This window comes from Lepus europaeus, chromosome 14 (assembly GCF_033115175.1).
Source record: "Lepus europaeus isolate LE1 chromosome 14, mLepTim1.pri, whole genome shotgun sequence".
Taxonomy (NCBI): Eukaryota; Metazoa; Chordata; class Mammalia; order Lagomorpha; family Leporidae; genus Lepus; species Lepus europaeus.
Window position 1 is genome coordinate 3,608,028 of NC_084840.1, and position 18,470 is coordinate 3,626,497.

General features: G+C 39.2%; 1 protein-coding gene across 2 annotated transcripts in view; it reads right to left on the bottom strand.

Moving 5' to 3' along the window:
• TPR (translocated promoter region, nuclear basket protein) overlaps positions 1–18,470 on the bottom strand; it is a 66,167-nt gene that overhangs the window by 2,626 nt on the left and 45,071 nt on the right. Inside the window, exons 38-50 of one of the 2 annotated variants that reach the window (XM_062211513.1) lie at positions 18,066–18,214; positions 17,505–17,588; positions 14,859–15,059; positions 14,039–14,170; positions 13,723–13,813; positions 10,098–10,279; positions 8,557–8,625; positions 8,355–8,449; positions 6,196–6,302; positions 4,228–4,323; positions 3,970–4,126; positions 2,194–2,312; positions 426–521 (exon numbers count right to left, since the gene is read on the bottom strand). In XM_062211513.1, the coding sequence (XP_062067497.1) occupies positions 426–521; positions 2,194–2,312; positions 3,970–4,126; positions 4,228–4,323; positions 6,196–6,302; positions 8,355–8,449; positions 8,557–8,625; positions 10,098–10,279; positions 13,723–13,813; positions 14,039–14,170; positions 14,859–15,059; positions 17,505–17,588; positions 18,066–18,214 (1,578 nt within the window). The remainder of the gene's footprint in view (positions 1–425; positions 522–2,193; positions 2,313–3,969; positions 4,127–4,227; positions 4,324–6,195; positions 6,303–8,354; positions 8,450–8,556; positions 8,626–10,097; positions 10,280–13,722; positions 13,814–14,038; positions 14,171–14,858; positions 15,060–17,504; positions 17,589–18,065; positions 18,215–18,470) is intronic. The other variant, XM_062211512.1, reaches the window with a different exon arrangement.

The following is an 18,470-nucleotide window of genomic DNA, read 5'->3' on the forward strand; positions in this document are numbered from 1 at the left end:
ATCACTATAACAGATTAATATTTTATGGTAAGAATGCAACCTAACAGTTACAGCAGAAAATGAAAATATTATAATTTATATTTTCTTACTAACAAAAAGTCACAAAGCTTCTTTCTATTGCATAAAAATATTTAACAAAATAGTATCAACAGGTAGAGTGTAATAAATGAACATGCAGCACTGGAACACTTCAGATCTTCTAATTCTTACTCTAGATTTAAGGAAGAACAATAAATACAAAGCATAAGCATACATTCATATGTACCAATGGTGTACAACTGTATCTTTACAAGAGGCTTACTGACTAGTACGTACATACTCAACATATTATTAATCAATCCCTAGAACATTAAAAAAAGGGGTAAGCCTAAGGATTAGAAAATTTATTTCATTTATTACTATCCCACACTCTATCATAAATTTACCTCTCTGTCTGTTAAACTGACGACCACGGACACCTTGTCTCAACGTTGTCTGAAGTCTGACTCGTCTGAAAGGCTTTGGTTGACTACTGCTGGTATCTAAGAAAAACATTAAGATACAAGAAAAACAATTAAAAAACAGAAAAGCAGTTACAAGGCCAAAAATCTGCATGGGTAAAATGAGATATGCCCATTTGCTTTCAGTATTTAAGCTTTTTTTTCCTCCTTAAATGAAGGTCATTTAACAAAAAAAGGGTAAAAGGTTAAAAAAAAAAACCCAAACTCTTATTTAAGGAAATAAAAATGCTTGCTGCTTTCACTTACTCATTCAACTAATTTAATAAATATTTCCTTGGTGATTACACATGTATTAGATATGGTGCTAGGTGCTGGGGAACTTGGCAGGCCTCATGGCAGGTACCTGTGAGCATACCACACTGGTGGTATTTGATTCTGCTCTTTTTTTGGACACGCCATATCCAATCATTAGCAAAGCCTGCTAGCGCAACTCTAAGTTTGTGTCTTAACTCTGCCATCTTGTCTAAACCACTGCCATCTCTTAGTATAAGTCACTGCAATGGCCTCCAAATTTTCTTTTTGTGTGCATTGCTTATTTCAGTCTTTCTCGATGACAGCAAGGGCTGGGCTGAAACCAGGAGCCAGAAACTCCATCAGGGTTTCCCCACAAGGGTGACAAGCCCAAGCACTTGGGTCATCTTTTACTGTTTTCCCAAGCACATTAGCAGGGAGCTGGATCAGAAGTGGAGCAGCTGGGACTCTACCTGGTGGTCACATGGGATGCAGGCATTGCAGGTGGTGCTGTATCCCAAATGCGCCACAATGCTGGCCTCTAATGTTATCTTCTTGGTGATGCTTTTGATGAAACTGCATGGCTAGTATAGATATTCAAATATTAGCTAGCCAAATTATTGCTCATATGGGAAGGTAGAGTGTTTTATATTTTCAAATAAATTTAAAGGCATTAAAATTTCAACAGACAGTAACATTTTCTCATGCAGGCTTTAGTAAGATAAAATTGGTACCAATTCTCCTTCTGAGGACAGATAATTCTCATAGGATGTCAGACTATAACTAGGGGCACAGAACAGCAGTCATTTTATTATTACTTATTAGCTATGTCACCTTGGAGAACCCTTCTGTGCCTCTGTCTCCAAATCTACACAATGGGGATGCGTATCTAACACAAGAAACTACTGGTGACAAACCAATGAATAAACGTATGTAAAGGGTATAGAAAGATACATGATAACCCTGTTCAAAGTTGGCTCAAAAATTTGAAATGCCAAACTCTGAAACTGTTTATATCAGTAAAGTTCAAACATTTTTATGAAGCAATGGTGCCCCACCTTTCAACCTTCCAAATCGAATCTCATGCAGGACCCTGATCTGTAGAACACATAAAAATGGAAGCTACTCTGGTTCTAACAGAGATAGGAGTATGGCTCTTGATCCTCCTTCTGGAGCACCCACCATTACTCCTGTAGTACCTCTAAAGGCCCGGCAGCTCCTCAGAAGACATACTAACAATCCGCTGTCTGAATCAAACAGGTGGAGGTGTGGTGTCTGCATTTCTGACTGCCAGTGTCAATATAAAATGATGTAAATATAAAGCAAATTTCCTTTAATAATAAAACTTCTCCTTTATGTAATGTATCTTAAAACTCAGAGGAAAAAAAGAACATTGATTTGTTACCAATAAAACTGTCTTCTCACACAAATTTGATTTATAAAAGCCGCACTGCAGCCTTACCTACGGAAGAACTGGAAGGAGGGTCCTGGCTGGTGGACGGGAGATCTGACTCATCAGATGCCTGAACGGGTTCTTCTTCTTGCTGGCTATCAATTTCCAGGCCGGCTTCTGAGCTAATACTAAGAAAGGAGAACAAAATTTGATAAGAAAATATAAAACTGGCTTTAGAATGTATCTTAAATTGTTCTCAAACTCTTTTCGATATGGCTTATTACTTATATGACCCATAGCAGCTAGGGCTGTTTGGCACACTCCTTAAGACACTTGGATGCCCACATCACATACTAAAATGTCTGGATTTGGATTAGAGTCCTGGCTCTGCTTCTGATTCCAGCTTCCTACTGATGCACACCCTGGGAAGCAGCTAGTGATGGCTCAAATAGGTGTGTCCCTTCCACTCGTGTGGGAGACCCTTATGAAGTCCCCAGCTTTGGCTGGGCCCAGCCCCAGACATAAAGGGCATTTGGGGGAGTGAACAGTAGATGGGTAATATGTGTCTTCCAAATAGAAAGCAATAAAAAAAATTACTCCAACTCCCCTCTAACTAAAAATTACATGCTCTGATATTGGTAACTCTTCTCTCAATTGTAGATGTTTCAATTTAGTTTTTATTTTTTCATTTATTGGTTACTTTCTTCCTGTTAACAAGGATGTTCACATTCTTGCTACTCACAGGAAACAGGTTATCTAGATTTTCATAAATCCCAGAACAACTTTTAGGGGAGCAGAGTACTAAAGTAATTCACAATCGTCACAATTACTAACAGGTCACCAGACCCTTGCCACAGAGTTAGAGTAACAGGCTATGGGTATGAAGACCTGGAATCTGCTCAGTTTTTTCAAGCATACATAAACGCTAACAGTTACTGGTAACGATCAGCAGAGGGCATCTCAGAATTGTGGGCTGCAGCTGAGTACAGGAGTGTAAAGAGTGTGGGACTGATGGCAGAGATTCAAGTCCAGGTGGAGCTGGTTATCAGCAGCATAGTCTAAGCTCTGAGTCCAACTGTTACCGTTCGTATAATTTATGGGGAGAATCTGTTGCAGGAAATACTGGGTGGCTTAGTAATAATATATGTAAAATGTCCTGCACACATGGTATAGAATTAATAGCAGACAGCATTCTCCCCAAGGTTGGTAACCTACCAAACATCAGGCACTAACAACAGACCTGCATTTCCCCTTATATGCTAGAGTTGACCTACAATTTTTCTAAGATGTTACTAAGCAAGTAAATCTTGGACCTCTACCTAGGAAGTTTGGGTCCTACTTCTAGCCTGCCTCTGACCATGGAGTAGACCAATGTTTCCGTTTTATTAAGTTATCCTGCAAACTACCAGAAAAATCTCTAATTTGTATAAAGTCAGTATTTCAGGCATCAAAGTCTTCATATACATAAATAAGAGTGAGAATTACTTGTGAGCCCACTAAGTGGAAAGTAAGTCATTTCTTAACATTCCTCAATTTTATAGAAAGACTCTTTCCTTGAGGGGAAAAGTTCAAGCAGCTGTATCAATGGAAGGGTACCAGTATTTTTAACGAAATACCTTGTTTTAGTATATATTCATGTGTTTTTCAGGGATATAACAGTTCTAAGAACTATCCTCAATTTAGAGCTCAAACTTCTAAACTGTGTTACTATATTCAAAGTAATTCTCTAATGTATGGTTTAACTTCTCAGGAGAATGCTACTGAGAATCAAGCTTAACAGACTGCTCCTGGCTCAAGGAAAACAGATAAATCTAAAGACAGAAAGGAGTACAAATAAACTTTTACCCTTCAGATTCTGCCTCCACAAATACTTCATCTCCATCATCACCTGCAGCAGTTTCATTTGTGGTGGATAAAGCACCAGTGGATGTTGTCACCATCGGGACAGACTGTGAAGCATGTTCTGAGGCATCAGAGGTGGTACTCTCAGTAAACACAGTCACTTTAGAAAGGAAAGAAGCTTTAACTTCGTGGTTCATCAAATTTTTACCCAGAAGGTATTTCATGAAATGTGTGATCTACTGACGTGCCTTCAAGACCCACCTGGGGCTGCTACTTGCAGAGGAGTCGTGGGAACACTTCGGCCCCCGGACTCTTCTTCGTGAGCCAGGAAGAGGGGTGTTTCATACATTCCTAAACCTAAAGATAATTCTGAATGTTAATGAATGCCAGCTATCAGAAAGAAAAAAAATTAGAGATGTAAAATTTGTTGCAACCCACAATTTATTCTGTAAAACAAGTCTACCTTTCAAAATTTTAAACAGGATTTACATCCATTCTTTAAACGCCCTAACACTATTTAAAGCATGTTATTCTTTTTTTTTTTTTTTTTTTTAGATTTTTTAATTTGAAAGAGTTAGAGAGAGGCAGAGACAGAGAGAGAGAAGTAGAGAGAGGGGGAGAGGTCCTCCATCTGCTGGTTTACTCCCCAGATGGCTGCAAATGTGGGTGCTGAACCGATCCGAAGCCAGGAGCTTCTTCCAGGTCTCCAACGTGGGTGCAGTGGCCCAAGGACTTGGGTCATCTTCTACTGCTTTCCCAGGCCATAGCAGAGGGCTGGATTGGAAGTGGAGCAGCTGGGACTTGAACCGGTGCTCATATGGAATGCCGCACTGCAGGTGGCAGCTTTACCTGCTACGCCATGGCGCTGGCCCCAGCACATATTCTTCAAAAAGCACTTATTAAAAATGCTGTCAGTAGTTTCGTACATGCTAACTTTATTGAGTAACTACGAACTAGGTATGATGTGAGAATCTACCTCTTACTCAAACTGCAATATATTATTATTTCCCCCTTTTGGTAATACAATTGAAATTTAAGAAAGTTAACTTTCCCTAAAGTCACAAACTCCAATTTAAGCCCATCTCTCAAGTCCAAGAAATCATCCTAACATACAAAGTCATGTAACATTTTAATTTTATATAAAGTTAACTCCCAATTTCACACTAACAGAGGCTTGCTATGTTAGAATTAGCATCCTAAGTGATTGGGAGTAGTTTACATCACATGTATTTATTGAGGGATGCAGATTAATCTTTCATTTTGAGATAATGTAAAACATATGCATTTTATATATAATATATATATATATATACACACACACACACACATAAATCTCATGCATAACCAACTCACAAAACGTTAGCATCACAGAAATACAGAGGGTTTATCAACCCCAGCTGAGGATTAAAATGTAATCAATTCCACAACCAGCATAATTCATATGCAACTAATCAACTCCTCTTTCTTCATTAAGGGATCCTTTTATTCCACATATTTTTAAATGGAATAATGCTGGGGCCGGTGCTGTGGTGTAGTGGGTTCAATCACCACCTGCAGTGCCAGCATCCCATATGGGTGCCGGTTCAATTCCCAGCTGCTCCACTTCTGATCTTGCTCCCTGCTAATGTGCCTGGGAAGGAAGTAGAAAACTGCCCAAGTCTTTGGGCCCTTGTATTCATGTGGGAGACCAGGCTTTTGTGGCCATTTGGGGAGTGAACCAGCTGATGGAAGATGTATCTCTATCTCTATCTCTCTGCCTTTCAAATAAAACAAATAAATCTTAAATAAATAAAATAAAATGAATAATATTAAGGGAAGAAAATGCTACCAGGCTTACATGTTTATCTAGAAATGTTCTAAGTACCAAATTATAGGCTGCATCTTTCACCTTTAAAACAGCTGGCAGTGCCTACGTATACTGATCGGTGCAACATACACTCCTGAATACATGCTACTTGTGACATCACACCAGCAGCAGGGATACAAATGCAAAAGCCAGTCCTTACGCTCACAAAAGTTACAACTGCTGGGAAGATAAGAATCCTATCTAAGACATAAGTAGTAGTAAGCATAAAACAAAATTCTCCGTAATTTAGCATAGGGATTATTTTCGTATCACCTCTAAAAAATTTTTTTTAATTGTTCCTATCTTCTTTAAAACCTCATCACAACAGCTTATTAGCAAACATACAAATCCAGGAGCTCTAAGAGCTTAATTATGATATTCACCTCCTTGAGAAGCGAGCTGGCCAAGATCGGAGTGACTAGAACTTGTTTGTGGCATATCTTCAGGTGGCCCAAACCTGAATCTAGGAACACCAGCAACCTGTGGGGAACTAAATGGATAAAAATTAATTAAGATAAATTTAAACTTACTCTGTTTAAATCTCAATGATGTAAATAATATAGGAAGCAAACCTGTGATTTTTATAAAAATAACTTTCAGTTCTCCTAAACTATGCCTCACATTTCTTGAATTTGCTGGAAGCAACACAAACTTAATATGAAGTAGGTAGAATAAAGAGTTAGGAGTAACATCATGAGACAAATTAGTGAAATTAATTTATGCTAATGTACTTAAAGTGTTGCCTGATTCTGACTCAACCTCTCTAACTGTTGGGAATAAATTAGCTCTTTTTTTTTTTTTTTTTTTTTCTTTTCTTGACAGGTAGAGTGGATAGTGAGAGAGAGACAGACAGAGAGAAAGGTCTTCCTTTTTGTCGTTGGTTCACCCTCCAATGGCCGCTGCGGTCAGCGCATCTCGCTGATCCGAAGCCAGGAGCCAGGTGTTTCTCCTGTCTCCCATACGGGTGCAGGGCCCAAGGACTTGGGCCATCCTCCACTGCACTCCCGGGCCATAGCAGAGAGCTGGCCTGGAAGAGGGGCAACCGGGATAGAACCCGGTGTGCTGGCGCCACAAGGTGGAGGATTAGCCTGTTAAGCCACGGCGCCGGCCATAAATTAGCTCTTTATTTGAATTAACAAGTCCACTGTTTATGTCTCCAGCATGACTTCCAGGTGTTCAGGTTGTAGTTAGCTGCTTTCAAGTTGGCTTTCATAACGACACCATAAATGGTGATCAATAAAATTACCAACATCTATATTCTAAATATGTTAATTCAAATTAAGTTCTTCGATTCTTGCAATTTATGAGGCAGGAATTATGGCATTGTTAGTCCCGTTTTAAAAATGAGGGTACCAGGGTCAGTGCTGTGGCATAGCAGGCAGGTAAAGCTACCGCCTGCTCCAGTTCTCTGCTATGGTCTGAGAACACAGTCTTTGGGCCATTGCACCTGCATGGGAGACCCGGAAGAAGCTCCTGGCTCCTGACTTCAGATGGGCTCAGCTCCAGCCATTGCACCATCTGGGGAGTGAACCAGCAGATGGAAGATCGACCTCTCTGACTCTACCTCTTTCTGTAACGCTTTCAAATAAATAAAAATACATCTGAAAAAAAAAAAAAAAAAAAAAAAAAAAGAGGGTACCTAGGAACAGAGAACCTAAGGAGCTTGGTACACTGGTAAATGGCAGAGCCCAGGGTCTACAAAGCACTCTGACTCTAAAGAACCTACTCCTAACAACTGTTATATTGCCTTTAAATCTAAAAAAAATTTTTTTTTAAGATTCTTTTATTTATTTGAAAGTCAGTTACATAGAGGGAAAAAGGGAGGTAGAGGTAGAGGTAGAGAGAGACAGAGAGAGAGATAGAGAGAAAGAGAGAGAGGGAGGGAGGGAGGTCGGTCTTCCATCTGCTGGTTCACTCCCCAATTTGCCACAATGGCTGGAGCTGTGCCTAACTGAAGCCAGAAGCTTCTTCCAGGTCTTCCACGTAGGTGTAGGGGCCCAAGCACTTGGGCCACCTTCTGCTGCTTTCCCAGGCCATAGCAGAGAGCTGGATTGGAAGTAGAGCAGCCAGGTCTTGAACCGGTGCCCATATGGGATGCCGAACTGCAGGCAGTGGCTTAACCTGCTATGCCACAGTGCTGGCCCCTAAATCTAATGTTTTTAAAATAAAAATTAATCTTTTATAATTTTGACTTCTCATCTATTGGTCTATGGACATGTCCAGAAAATTTTAAAATTAAAAAAATTTTAAGTGTGCAATGTGACATTTTAACACTTGTAAACAATTTTAAATGATCAGATCAGGGTAACTGGTGTATCTGTCACTTTGAAACATTTACCATTTGTGTTGGGAACATTCAAAGTCATCTCTAGTACCTATTTTTGTGATACAAATGTTTCATTCATTTCTGAATAATTTTCCCTAACGTGACACCCTCAGTCCTCCTACCCCAAGGGATAATTAGTGTCTGGCAGAACAAATAATAAAATCAATCAAATGAACATGGAAGTAGGAAGATTATGTTTCTCTTTCATTAACTTACTGAATTGCTTCAGCAAATCCATCAGTGCGATGTGGCACCACAAGAGTTGGAGTACTTGGAACAGTTCTGTCTTCGTCATCAAAAAAATGCTGCTGCTAAACAAAGAGACAAGGCAGGAGTTCCAGGTACAAGAGCACGCTGTGAGCCATACAAACACATGCTGAATAAATGAATTACCTCCACAACGTGGGTAGGCACTTACCATGCCACCTATCCCTGGAGTCAACTGAAGCCCACGCCCTACAGACTGCCTCCGTGTCATCTGAATTCTCTGTGTGCCAAGAAAGGAATCACATTTGTTTTAAGAAATTAGGCAATGAAACAGTATCAAGATACAGCTATGTTGGCAATCAAAGTAACTGGAAATCTCAGCAGATATGTGATCATCAGGTTATTTTCTCAAAAATAACTGCCACAAAATCAGTGAGAAATTATTATTTAATCACACAGACTACAATATTAACAGAAAACATTTTACTAACCAACAGATAAAACATTAACTGATATTTAACTGGAAAACAATCTATGGATGTGAAGGGATTCATTTCCTATCTCACTGAAAATGTGGACACATGCTTGTGGATCTCAGGAGGTGATTAAACTTCGGCATTCAAATGGCAGTGTTTGACTTCTCATAAATTGTTTCATGGTTATTTCTAAGCTTATCCAATTGTATTATACAACTCATTAATTTGGTAAATACTTTTTATTTGTTAGAGAAAGAGAGGACAAAGCGATTATCTTCCATTGGCTAGCTGGCTCACTCCACAATGTCCAAAACGCCAAGGAGTTGGTCAGCAGAAGCCGCTAGGAACTGACCCAGGTCTCCCAGGGGACCCAAGCACTTGCGCCAGCACCAGCTGCTGCCCCTGAGGGCACGCTTTAGCAGGAAGCTGGAATTAGAAGTGGAGGCAGGACTCGAACCCAGGCACTTCAATATGGAACGCAGGCATCTCAAGGAGCATGCATCTTCACTGCTGTGCCGAATGCCTGGCCTCATTCATTAATTCAAAAAATGGAAATAATCTGTGATCAAATGAGTTCCTTAAGTAGAACAGAAATGTCCTTATTTTTTTGTATGTGTTTCTTAGAGAAAGAAGTTGTCAAAACAAGTAGTGAGTTGCGAACACGTCACCTGTAGAAATACTAACAATTTTATTTGCTATGACCTATTCATTTCAATTTGTATTTAATGTTTAATAACTTTGCCTTTATAGTGCACTCAATGTATGAAATAAGTTTCAAGGAAATCAGATTAGTTTCAGTTCAACACATTTTATAAAGCGATGCCAAACATTAAAAAGTTCATCCAGGGGCAGCACCGTGGTGTAGTGGGTTAAGCCTCTGCCTGCAGCACCTGCATCCCATATGGACGCCGGTTGAAGTCCCAGCTGCTCCTCTTCTGATCCAGCTCTCTGCTATGGCCTGGGAAAGCAGTGGAAGATGGTCCAAGCTCTTGGTTCCCTGCACCCATGTGGGAGATCCAGAAAAAGCTTCTGGCTTCGGATCGGCCCAGTCTCAGCCGTTGTGGCCATCTGGGGAGTGAACCAGAAGATGGAAGACCTCTCTCTCTCTCTGTAACCCTACCTCTCAAATAAATAAATAAATCTTAAAAAAAAAAAAAAAAGTTTATTTCATTCTGGAAAAAAAAAAAAAAAGAAGCAGGACTGTCTCGGAAAGGGACAAATCACGATTTTTAAAGAGCTCATTTTCTTGATGACCAGTACCCAGTACTTCCAATACCTGGACTGGTGGTCCCAGCTCCTGTGGTGGAGCATGAATGGTCAGCCGAGGGGGAAGGGGGTGTGGAGGGCGTCTTGGTGACTGGGGTGCTCGAGGGGCTTGTCTTTCAGAAGCTGATGATGGCTGCTGTTCTCTAGAAATCTCCTGGGAAAAAGACTCTGCCGGACCTGTATTTCCATCACCTACAGGAGAAGAGATGCTCATTTTTAAACTGACCACAAAATAGCTTAAGACAAACCCTGCAAGTGTAAATCTCACCGTTAGGAATGTTCACCTCACAACTATTTTCATGACTAACAAGGTGTGGTAGGAAAGAACAGAGGCTCCAGACTCAGAGACAATGGAGTCTCCAATGATCAGCTGTGGGGCCTCAGGCAAGTACCTGAAGATTTCAAATGCCGGACATAAAGCACTTACCTCAACAAGTGACCAACATTTAATAATGTTGGCTTCTATCCTTCTTAATAGAGTGGGCAAATTACCTAAAAGTCGGGCCAACGAAGCATTAATTAACAAACAGGGAGGAGGAGATTGGGCAAATGCTTTACAAGGAAACTTTATATAGTTTTACTAAATTCAAATTTCAATGGCTCTTCAAATGTTAACAGCTTCTATACACACTGTAGAAACAACAGAAGCTGTCTTCCATGATGAAAAGTTGAACAGGGTATCACAGAATCAGACCCCTGGTCTAATATGAATGACCTTGGTGAAGCCACTATAATGTGATTTAGATTCTTCACTGATACCTAAACCCAGGTTTAGGGTTATAACACATTACAAGTTGCTCATAAAAGCATTCAAGTAACCTTTAGCAATGTGCCAAATCCATCCACTAACTAAACTATTACATCTATTTTTTGACACACTGACTCCCCCTAAAAAAGAAAAAAACGAAAGGAGGGAGAGCAGGGAGGGAGGAAGACAAAGTCTCCTGCAAGTATGCAGTAAGCTCCTATCCTGTATCTGGAAAAAAGGGCGATGAACATTTGCCCTCAAAAGCGTTAACATTTAGTGATAACACCTAAAGAGATTAAAAGAAAATTTTCCTCTATATCCCAACTATAAAAAAATGCTTCATCTACAAAATGTTTATAAAATATCCAAAAATCAACTTCTCTCTCTTACTTCCCTTAAATAATACTATTCTTATTATTAAATGGCTTACTATTTATAGCTTTTCTCTTAAAAAATTTAAAAGTTGAAAGGGCTGCTTGCCCCTGCTTTACATGAATTCAAATGAGCACATACCTTCCCTTTAATTTACTTTTAAGATTTTTATTTATTTGAAGTAGAGTTACAGAGAGGGGGAGAGATAGATAGAAAGTTCTCCATTGGCTGGTTCACTACATCAATGGCTATAACAGCTGGAGCTCAGCCGATCCAAAGCCAGGAGCCAGGAGCTCTCTCTCCAGGCTTCTACTGCAAGTGTAAGGGCCCAAGTGCTCAGGCCATCCTCCACTGCTTTTCCAGGCCATAAGCAGAAAGCTGGATCAAGAGAGGAACAGCCAGGACACAAATCAGCATCCATATGGGATGCCAGCGCCACAAATGGAGGCTTAGCCTACTACGCTAGAGCTTTTACTTTTTTTAAAAAAGATTTATTTATTTGAAGGGCAGAATTACAGATAGGAAGAAGGAGAGATAGAGGGAGATCTTCCATCCACTGGTTCACTCCCTAAATGGCCATGAAGAGTCAGAACTGAGCCAGGCCAAGGCTAGGAGCCAAAAGCCCCTCTCGGTCTCCCAGGTGGGCGCGTGGACCCAAGCACTTGGGTCATCCTCTGCTGCTTTCTCAGGCACATCAGCAGGGATCTGGATCAGAAATAGAGCAGCCAGGATTTGAACCAGTGCCCACATGGGATGCCAGTGCTGCAGGCTGGGACTTCAACCTGCTGAGCCACTGGGCTGACCCCACACCTTCCCTTTTAAATACACAGACCTGTAGGAAAAAAAAAAAAAAAGAACTCGAAAAAATACCCAAAAACTCAATGTCTTCCCATTAGTCTATCTATATGGTTTTACTATTGAATCACTACTGATGCTGAATCAGTACTATTACTCGTGAAACCAACAATGTTGTACCAGATGATCAGTAATTCTTTAAAACACATTTGAAGGGTCAGTGCTTGGGTACAGTGCGGGTAAGCAAATGCTTTAGAGATTGGCATCCTATGAGCACTGGTTCGAGTTCTGGTCACTCCACTTCTGATTAAGCTCCCTACTAATGTGCATGGGAAAGCACTGGAAGGTGGCAAGCACTCGGTCTCCCTGGGAGACCTGAATGGAGTTCTGGACCAGTCCCAGCTGTTGTAGCTATTTACAGAGAGAACCAGAGGGTGGAAGGTCTCTCTGTCTCTCCCTCTAACTCTGCCTTCCAAATAAATAAATATATTCTTAAAACATATAAAACATATTTTAAAACAACAGCAAAATAAAATAATTTTCCCTAATTTTCATAACCCTCCAGTGCCTACTAATTTTCAGTGAACCTGTAGGACCTATTTTTTCAAAGACTTAACAACATTCACACTGCACTGATAAGAAAATTGTTTTTCCATACTAGAAAACCAGGCAATATTGGAAAGCTTCAATATCCACAAATTCTGAAACATTCAGCTTGATAAGACTGACCTCTTCTGGTTGTAAGCTGTCATTCCTGTCAGAAGCCCTTGATTTAATTTTCCCACTCACTAATAGCAACAGTAACATATGGCACTTACAATAATTTAGAGATCTCAAAATGTTTGAATTTTACAGCAGGTCAATGAGTTAATATAATGATACCTAGCAGCCATAAATATAGACTTCTATGAGCAGAATGGCAACAAAAGTGAGTTAAGAGTCAATCCTGTTTGCCAATTTTTACTAAATATGGTTTTTAAATTTTTTAAAAGATTGCTTATTGGGGCCAGTGCTGTGGATAGTGTGTAAAGCCGCCACCTGCAGTGCCAGCATCCCATATGGGTGCTGGTTCGAATCCTGGTTGCTCCACTTCTGATCCAGTTCTCTGCTATGGCCTGGGAAAGCAGCAGAAGATGGCCCAAGTCCTTGAGCCCCTGAACCTGCGTGGAAGACCCAGAAGAAGCTCCTGGCTCCTGGTTTCAGATTGGCGCAGCTCTGGCCACTGCGGCCAATTGGGGAGTAAACCAGCAGATGGAAGACCTCTCTCTCTGCCTCTTCTTCTCTGTGTAACTGACCTTCAAATAAATAAATAAATCTTTTAAAAAATTGTTTATTTATTTGAGAGGCAGAGACAAAGTGTGAGAGAGATACAAAGAGTCAGCTCTCATCTGCTGTTTCATACTTCCCCAATGCCTGCAACAGCTGGGGCTGCACTAGGCCAAAGCCAGGAGCCAGGAACCCAGCATGGGTCTCCTATGTGGGTAGCAGGGAAGCGAGTACTGGAGCCATCACTGCTGCCTTCCAGTGAAGCTGGAAGCAGTAGCAGAGCCAAGACTCAAACCCAGATACTCTAGTATGGCATGTGGGCATCCCAAGAGCATCTTAGTCACCAGGACGAACACCTACCCGCTATGTTTTATTACCTAAATAATAACAATGCAATTCTAGTTTAGAAAATATTACCAAAAATGTTGAATTATACAAAATGCAAATATCTCACCGCTGTTTTGAGAATCAGCAGCTCTCTGATTACTCTCACCTCCACCCATACTTTCTTCTGTTTCTGTACCCGGATCAGTCCCCTCACCACCCTAAGAACAAAATGTGATGACTTAAGTTTACATTAATCATGAGTATCTTTTAAGAAAAGACCCAATAACAAACCAAACCAAACCACAGCAAAAACCAATAAAACAAACTTCAAAACTATAAAAAAATTTAGTGTCCTGAGAATAAAGGCCTTTCTATATCTCTGGAAAAGAACAAGATTTCTAAGCAAGCTCTTGAAGAAAATGGTCAGAATTCTAGCCCGTTACCTCGGCATCATCAGCTTCGTAGCCGTCATTACCGTCTGCACTGCCAGTTCCTTCATTACTATCTTCACCCTCGTCTCCCATCCCTGTGTCATCTTCGTCATCATCATCATCTTCCTCATCTTCTTCATAGTCCTGGTAGAAAAATCCTCAAGTATAAATAAAGATGTAGGATGTGGCCCATACGTCCTGCACATCGTGACAATGCACTTCCGTTAGGACAGAGTTGTCCTGAGAGTTGTGTGTGATCAGGTCAGTGGCACCAAATATCTCAACTTGTATACCCACTAGAATTAGCATAACAACAATCACTTCTGAATGCTAAATATTTGCATGAGATCATTCAAAGTATCAAGGAGTCCATTTTTAATTCCAAATTTAAGAGTTGAGGGAAAAATGGCACAATTATATTGTACCAGTTTTCATTGCTTTATTAATGGAAATCTCAAATAGAAGCTGTCAACATAAGACTGAATTCTAAAATAAGACACCAAATTTTAACTAAAATATACTTCATTAAGCTATGTATGCTACAAATTACTTCTGAAGTGGACTATGGCGTTTTAAGGAAAAACAAACAAAAAACCTAAAACATCTGGTTTCTTCTTTTTTATCTACAAAAACTATAGTGCTTACAATTAAACTCAGCCACTTAAAAATGAGATTGTGTTGATTTATGAACTAATCAGGACACAGAAAAAAAAAAAATGATCTATTGAAACAGACTCAGGATTTAGTAGTCAATGTATGAGCGCCAAGGATTTGGGCACTTTCATCAAACAGTTTAAAAACACTGGATAATTTTAAACCAAATTTATATTACCTCATGTTCTCCATCATTTTCATCCTCCTCCTCCTCTTCATCATCACTATCAATTACAATGACATCATCTCCTTTGCCTTGACCATCCTGGGATGAAGTAGTTGTCTGCTGATCTGTCTGAAGTGGGCCCAGATCTATTTGGAGAGATTGAGAGGTTTCTTCGCTGTCTTCCATGGGTGTATAATCTCCCTGGGTGACTCCCTTTGAAAATACACCAAAAATTTGAAAATTACATAGGAAGAAATCAAATATACTTAAAAGTTTTGGTGAGATATTACAGGTCAAAGTAAAGACTAAAGAATGGATTGGTAGTATTTTATATATACAACTGCAAAAGTAGAATTTGAAATACATGCTAAAGCAGATAAGCCTTTTGATTTTCTAAATCTTATTGGATAACACTCCAATGAGAAAACATTATATACATATACCTGTATTTACTATTAAATTCTCTGCTCAATCTAGTTCCATAATTCTATCTTGTTAGCTACTAAAATAAACCATTGTTTCAATTTTTATGTCTTAAAATTTTTTCTTAAAAGATTTATTTATTTATTTGAAAGTCAAAGTTACACAGAGAGAGGAGAGGCAGAGAGAGAGAGAGAGAGAGGGAGGGAGGGAGGGAGAGAGAGGGAGGGAGGGAGGGGCCTTCCATCCGATGGTTCATTCCCCAACTGGCTGCAATGGCCGGAGCTGCGCCAATCCAAAGCCAGGAGCCAGGAGCTTCTTCCAGGTCTCCCACTCAGGTGCAGGGGCCCAAGGACTTGGGCCATTTTCTACTGCTTTCCCAGGCCACAGCAGAGAGCTGGATCGGAAGTGGAGCAGCCGGTTTTTGAACCGGTGCCCATAAGGGATGCCAAAGCTTCAGGCCAGGGTGTTAACCCACTGTGTCACAGCGTCGGCCCCTTATGCCTTAAAATTTTCAACCAACATTTAATACCTGCATATTTTTATAGGGTATAGTGTAGTATTTCAACACCCAGGCAGCATAAACTTTTAAATCAGGGAATTGGCACTTTCATTTCCTTCTCTTCTAGTTCTTCATAAAGAGTACATGACCATGAATAGCAGTCAACCCACTGTGCTGCTGAACGCTAGAAAGTCTTACTTTGATGTAATTGTGTTTTGGTTCCCATATCTAACTTCCTTGCCTCCCAACTCCTTCCCAGTATCCATAAATTTCTACTCTAAGTTCAGCTGGACTTTAAAAAAATATTCTGTAAGAGACAGAATATGCAGTTAATTGTCTCTGTTTCCACTTATGATAATGACCTCCAGTTCTATCCATTTTATACACTATTATTTTTACTTTTTTCCTGATATTTACTGTAAAGCTTTACATTCTATCTTCTTTTTGGCTAGGTACTCAATACAGATCAAATTTTTATATAAGTCAGCAACAGTGTCCTTTGAACTAAGACATTCCAGAAAATTATGTATATCATAGTGGAAAAGATGAGTAAGTCATATCCTAATAAAAAATGTGCCTCAAACTGACATGCTTATTTCATGAAAAGCAACATTTATGAAGAACATATGCTTCATCATCAGAAAACAGAAAACATAACTGCAACTCATTCAGCAGTGCGAGCATGGTGGAGTGGAAAGCCAAGTGGCACAAGTCACAACAAACTACTGCCAATCTCAAGAAAATGCTTTTCCTCTAAGATTTTAGAATAATTTAGTAAAGTCTGGAAATACAACAGAAATTCACATATGATCTCAAATTGTTTTATGTTCCTCAGATGTATAAGACAGATGTCAAGATGTATGATGTCATCAAGAATTTTCTTTTGTTTTTAGTCAAGAAAAAACAGCAAAATAACTTAAGAAATTAGTAGCTTCAGACAATTACTTAATTTTATACAAGTTCAGAATAAAATTATCCTCAAGTTATTCAGAAACTATTCATTTAAGCTTAAGAGTAGAGCTAGAAACTAAACAGCCTAAACTCAAATGCTGTGTGAACTTGGGTCTATATTAGCTATTAAATACAAATGTCTTAGATCAAAACTGGTATTTATGAGTTCTGTGGTAAGTATTAATAGCTAATAATTAGTATTATGTATGAATTCTCTCATCTTGCAAGGCAGATGATGAGGAAAAAAAGTAGCAACATTTCAAAAGTTTAATTTATCGCTGATAACTTCTTTAGGTACATTATAATACTAAAATTTAAGTTACATTTTTGCAACAAGTAGAACAACTGAGAATGAGTGAGCTATAGCCACACAGCTTCTAAGTGGTAGAATTAAGAACAGAACCCAGTGTTCTGCAGCTTCAGAGTCTATGCTCTTAGCTTTTGGAGGAGCCTGAAAGGAGAGTTCAAAAGCTGAAGAAGTGTACAAATGCATTTGCTTCCACGGGTTCATTTTGTAAGGAACACAATACTGGACAACCAGTGGGGGCATCATGGATTAACTCAGTGTTCAATCAGCACTCGGGGCCTTCCGAATAACTACAACTGTGTACTTGGAAATCTGTGCTTTGTAGGAGCAAAATCATTCCTTTAATGGCAGTATACCTATAGGAGTAAAATAAAGCAGAAAGTGCATTTCATTGTATCTAAAACAAGTTAAAAGGTTTCAATTTGTTAAAGCTAATTTCATTAATCAAAAATTTGTTACTTTCAATGTTTGTTCTTACTTCTCCAATGGAATCTTGAGAATCCTGGTTATACACTTGTGGTTCTACCTCCCCATCAGTACTTTCTTCTGCCATAGCTTCTTCCTGGATCATAACACATAAGTATGATTAACAGTACCAATACAGTGGTTACCTGTTCTGTGAGAATTCTCAATAAAACTCAAACTGATAATTTTATGAAGCTATGTATCAGAAATATTAAAATAAGATACATAAAATTTCATATCTTAAGTCCTTAATATTTGATTTGAAATCCTAATTATAATTTACTTTTAACAAAGTAAAAGAATGTAATTCTGGATAATCTTAGAAAAGGATGGTAGATAATAGTCTAAAATGTGCATGAACTTGCTTTGAATTAAGAAATGACTTTGAAATGCGATTCAACTTTTATTTTCCCAAGTTTTTTTATTGAAATGGGAATGGGGATGTCAGTAGAAATTGCAATAAGTTTTTCCAGACAAGGCTTTTTTACCCCAGAGTGTTTTTTGCACTGAATTATCATTGAAAGCACATTGTGCTTAGAGGGAAAGCACGAGTCAGCAGAAGGTCATCACATACCTCAGTTCCCACAGGTGTCACGCTTTTCAGCTTCTTCGGAAGAGGCATTTCTACTGTATCATCAGAGACTTGGTCTGATGCTTCTATAGCATTATCCTCCTCTTCTTCACGTGTGCGCTTTGGCAAAGAAGAACTTGGAGTGGCCGAAACTTTGAAGTTACATAATTGAAATCTTGAATTAGAGTATGATAACAACTGTATTTTACATAAAGAATTTCAAAAACATTTTTAAAATTAGCAAAGGTGGTCATTTAACTAAAAGAGGACATAGTAACCAGGTTACTGGTTACTGAGATCCTCGATCAATGTCCATTATCATAATCTGTTCATGCTAATAATATGTAACCAAAGGGCAGCTTATATTCTGAATCAGTGGTTTTATAAAATCTAAACCTTGGTTAATAA